General features: G+C 44.1%; 1 protein-coding gene across 1 annotated transcript; it reads right to left on the bottom strand.

Annotated features, from left to right (window-relative positions):
• Window positions 1-7: 7 nt before the first annotated feature.
• Window positions 8-441, bottom strand: LOC114578884 (glycine-rich RNA-binding protein 3, mitochondrial-like; the record flags this gene model as incomplete). Its single annotated transcript, XM_028692436.1, has 1 exon — window positions 8-441. A coding segment is annotated over exon 1 (397 nt), but the record flags the coding sequence as incomplete, so codon positions are not given.
• Between the last annotated feature and the right edge of the window lie 56 nt (window positions 442-497).

The following is a 497-nucleotide window of genomic DNA, read 5'->3' on the forward strand; positions in this document are numbered from 1 at the left end:
CCGCGGCCACCGCCATAACCTCCACCACCACCATAACTGCCACCACCGCCATAACCTCCACCACCAAAGCCTGAAGGACGATCATTTGCATAATTAACTCTAACCAAGCGCCCATGAAGCTTCTTCCCATCCATGGCAGTTATTGCAGCAGAGGCTTCTTCACCCGACGTAAAAGTTATAAAACCAAAACCCCTCGACCTCCCAGTTTCCCGATCAAGGATAACCCTAGCCTCAATAACTTCACCATAGCCAGAAAATGCTTCCCTTAGAGTTTGATCATCTGTGCCATATGATAGCCCTCCAACAAAGACTTTTGATGATGACATGCATCTCACTGCCTGGTAGATTGAAGGTTTAGATGACACTGCATGCTTGAAGAGACTCCCAATTTTGGCAAAAGCCATTACTCAAAACTGTCAGTCGCCTCTCCTCTCAGCCAAAAAAAAAAAAGAAATAGAGTAATTAAAATACATGGATTTTAAAAATGTATTGATTTG

This window comes from Dendrobium catenatum, unplaced genomic scaffold (assembly GCF_001605985.2).
Source record: "Dendrobium catenatum unplaced genomic scaffold, ASM160598v2 original_scaffold_201382, whole genome shotgun sequence".
Taxonomy (NCBI): Eukaryota; Viridiplantae; Streptophyta; class Magnoliopsida; order Asparagales; family Orchidaceae; genus Dendrobium; species Dendrobium catenatum.